The sequence below is a fragment of the Echinops telfairi genome, unplaced genomic scaffold, assembly GCF_000313985.2.
Source record: "Echinops telfairi isolate 266 unplaced genomic scaffold, ASM31398v2 ScPeMD7_25;HRSCAF=90, whole genome shotgun sequence".
NCBI lineage: Eukaryota > Metazoa > Chordata > Mammalia > Afrosoricida > Tenrecidae > Echinops > Echinops telfairi.
The window spans coordinates 2,628,913-2,632,900 of NW_022103922.1; the positions used below are offsets into that span (position 1 = coordinate 2,628,913).

The window sequence follows — 3,988 nt, forward strand, 5'->3', positions numbered from 1 at the left end:
TCCCTGTCCTCACCGGCAGACTGCCTGCAATTTGAGGGTCCGGGTCCGCTGCCATCAGGGTGCAGGAGTGGGGCGAAGGTGCTACCCTGGGAAGTGGAGATGGGGGTCATGCTGGTGGCACCCATGTTCCCTCCTCAGGGTCCCGTCTCCCAGGGGGCCCCCAACCCCTGGGCCACCAGCGCCCCTTTCCTCACTCTGATTGGCCGAGGCCGCCTCCCGCCCTCCGCCATCACAAACCCCTGCAGTTCTCTGGGTTACCTGGAACCCCGAGGGCCTCCTGGAGCCGGCTGCCGCGCCGTCTGCCCTGCGTCTCTGCTCTGCCGGTTGGTGTGTGCGTCCTGCAGAGAGCTGCCTGGGGCCAACGACAGAGGAGTGGCCGGCCACTGTGACGGTCAGCCACCAGCCAGCCGAGGGGGCTGGGCACAGGTTCCAGCGACTCCCGCCACCCCGTCCATGGGAGCAGTCGGTCCCGTGCGGCCCACAGAGGAGGGTGGCCCCTGTCCTGCTGCCTTTCGAGGCAGGGGCCGGGAGGGGGCACTGGCTGAGCGTCCGTGTCTCTGCAGCTGCTGCTGGTGGAGCCTGGACATGGGATGCCGAGTGGCCTCGGGGAGCCTAGTGGGAGCACAGGCACCTGCGGGCCGCGGCCGTGACGGGCACTGAGCGCTCAGGATGTCCACGACGACGACCGTGACCTCCGCGGGCATCCCGGCGGCCCCGGGCCCCGTAAACCCGCCCCCGCCCGAGGTCTGCAACCCCAGCAAGCCTGGCCGCAAGACCAACCAGCTGCAGTACATGCAGAACGTGGTGGTGAAGACGCTGTGGAAGCACCAGTTCGCCTGGCCCTTCTACCAGCCCGTGGACGCCATCAAGCTGAACCTGCCCGTGAGTACGCTCACTGTGGGACCCCCGGGCACGTCGGAGTGCCTGGAGCGTCCAGCAGGGGGCGAGGGCGTGGCTGTGCCCAGGAGCCCAGTGACCCGGCCTCTCTCCCCTAGGACTATCATAAAATAATCAAGAACCCCATGGACATGGGGACGATTAAGAAGAGGCTGGAGAACAATTACTACTGGAGTGCCAGCGAGTGTATGCAGGACTTCAACACCATGTTTACAAACTGTTACATTTATAATAAGGTGAGCAGCCCCACCCACCCGGAGCTGGGGTCGGGGCCAGGGAGGGCGGGCATGCAGGACTTCAACACCACGTTTACAAACTGGGACAGTGACGATAAGTTGAGCAGACCAGGGCGGCACAGAAGGGCTTCCCACCTTGGGTGGGCCTGGGCCCGTACGGCCAGTTGGCACTGGCTGGGCCGGGCGGGGCCAGGTGGCTCGCAGTAGCTCCTGAGCATTGGCCCTTACCCAGGAATCCAGCCCTGCCTCTCTCAGGGCTCACAGGCACACATACATGTGCCCACACTTACACACTCACGCACACGTGTGTGCATACCCCCACACACTTACACATACATGCTCACACACTCATGCACATATTCACACACAATAGCACCCTCATATTCACACACATTCTCACACACACACGGAATGGTAGCCTTTGTGAGGAGTGCTAGCGGTGGTGGATCAGTGGTGTGCCAGGGGTGGGGGGTGGGGGAGGGTGCTCCTGGAAGAGTCCCAGTCCAGGTCCCAGGAAGCCCACGGAGCAGTTCTGCGCGGCCACACGGGGCCACAGCCACCGCCTCTCCTGCCCGAGGGCCTGTCTGAAATCAGAGCAGCCCGCTCGGAATGAGGTGGTGCAAAGCAGGGGCCTGGACGAGGGTGCTGGGCGTCCCGCATCTAACCTTCAAGGTCCGATTCTTTTGTTTCGAATTTTCTGTGGAGCCAACTGCTTTCAGCTATTGGAGGCATTTTCAGTGAGGCCGGGGTACTTAAAATATTTTAAATTTCAGGTAACACGGCAGTTGCTACCATTAGTGGGACATGTATGCCCCTGGGGTCTCTGGTGCTAGGAGTGGTGGCATGAGCCCCGTGTCTTCAGATCCACGCGGTGATGTGGGCCCCCACCAGGTGGCAGCACACACTAACAGTTGGTGGCACTGTAGTCTACTGGCCCCAGAGGCAGGATGTAGGTGGGCACCCGGTGGGACCCCAGGGTCCGTCTGTAGAGCTGCTCCGTGTGACGAGGATTAGGCAGCCCAGGGGCCCGGACCCCTGGAGGGGGCGCTTGGGGTGATGGCTCCTGTCCCACCAGCCCCCCCTCCGGCCGGTGTTGACGTTCGCTCTTGTCTCCAGCCCACAGACGACATCGTGCTCATGGCCCAAGCCTTAGAGAAGATTTTTCTACAGAAAGTGGCCCAAATGCCCCAGGAGGAAGTTGAGCTATTGCCCCCTGCCCCGAAGGGCAAAGGCCGGAAGCCAGCTGTGGTGGCCCAGAGTACAGGTGAGGCAGGGGCCTGGAATACCTGTCAGGGCGCCCCCAGAGTGGGGGGCCATGGTGCGACGTGGGGAGAACCCCATGTGTAGGGAGGGATGGACCCCACGTACCAAGGGAGGGGGACCCACTGTGCGGATATAGGGTATAGTGTGCACCTGGAGGGGAGGGAAACCCAGTGCGCACCTGGGTGGGCTCTGCCTTAGGGGGGAGGGGACTCCGAGTGAGGAATGATGAGAGGCTCAGTGTTGGGGGCGGGGGTCACCCAGCATGCATCTGGGTGGGCTCAGCCTGAGGGGCAGGGGCCCCAGAGTAAGAAACCAGAGTGCGGGTGTCTGGCGTGCAGCAAGGGTGTCTCCCCTGCAGTGTGGAGAGGGGCAGGGAGGGCCTCATGTAAGCCCTGGAAGCTTGGGGTCAGGCCCCCCCGGGCTCCAGGCCCAGCCCTCTGCTCACTGGGGAGGGGCTGGTTTAGCCCCTGTGAGTGACAGCCAGCTCAGGAAGGGCCTGGCTGTTCGCAGCCTCGGCTCTCAAAGCCGCCCCTCCGTCCAGCCCATCTGCTCGCTGTGGGCATCTATGTGGCCCCTGCCCTTGGACTCAGCGCTGTGTCTGGGGAGTGGGGGTGGCTCCAGTCACAGGTGCCGGTCACCATTGATCACCGATACTAGCCACTGGTCACTGGTCATCAGTACTGGTCTCTGAGGCTGCTCACTGGTCACAGGGCTGGTCACTGGTCACAGGGCTGGTCACTGGTCAGTGATACTGGTAGTGACCACAGATGCTGGTCAGTGGTCATCAGTGCCGGTCACTGTGCCCTGGTGTTCTCCCCGGCCTGCCATTCCAGCTCATAGACATGCATACCTGGGGCCCCGTGTCTGAGCCCGGACCCCGGAACTCTGGCATTGAGTCAGCTCTGTGGCCTGCCCTGTTGATGCTCTCTGCTGTGGTGCAGCCGGGTGTGCACCTGGGGAGCCTGTGTGCTGACCCTCCTCCTGGTTTTCAAGGGACGCAGCAAGTGGCGGCCATGTCCTCTGTGTCCCCGGCGACCCCCTTCCAGAACGTCCCTCCCGCTGTCTCCCAGACGCCTGTCATTGCTGCCACCCCTGTGCCAACCATCACTACCAACATCGCCACGGTCCCCGTGCCCCCCTCTGCCGCCCCACCGCCCCCCGCTGCTCCCAGCATCCCCGTCGTGCCCCCCACACCGCCCGTCGTCAAGGTGAGCGCCAGGGGTGGGGCGGGCCTCCCTGCAGACGCTGCCTGTCTTGGGCATGGGGGAGCCACCATCCATGGGCTTGGCACCCGAGCCTGAGGTCACACAGCTGGTGGGCGCAGGGCTGAACTAGAGCCCAGGCTTGGATGGCCCACAGCCCTGGCCTTCACGGTGCCTATCCAGTGTGAGGGGAGCGGGGTGAGTGTGTCCCCCAGTCAGCACCGCCCCCTCCTCACCCCTTGTCCTCGCCCCACCTGGTTTGCATGGCTGAGCTGAGTGACCCCATGCATTGGGGGCCCATGAGAACTGACCAGCCTCCTGCTGGGCCAGCCTGGGCCCTACTTATGTGTGTCATCCCCTCCCCCACCTTACAGCCAAGACCCTGGGCGG

The 3,988-nt window shown here is 63.8% G+C and overlaps 1 protein-coding gene across 1 annotated transcript in view; it reads left to right on the forward strand.

Annotated features, from left to right (window-relative positions):
- The first annotated feature begins 569 nt into the window (after positions 1-569).
- BRD3 (bromodomain containing 3) overlaps positions 570-3,988 on the forward strand; it is a 17,255-nt gene continuing 13,836 nt past the window's right edge. The window contains exons 1-4 of the mRNA XM_045289357.1: positions 570-882; positions 996-1,133; positions 2,250-2,397; positions 3,390-3,604. Coding sequence (XP_045145292.1) covers positions 670-882; positions 996-1,133; positions 2,250-2,397; positions 3,390-3,604 — 714 coding nt within the window. The 5' untranslated portion in view covers positions 570-669. The remainder of the gene's footprint in view (positions 883-995; positions 1,134-2,249; positions 2,398-3,389; positions 3,605-3,988) is intronic.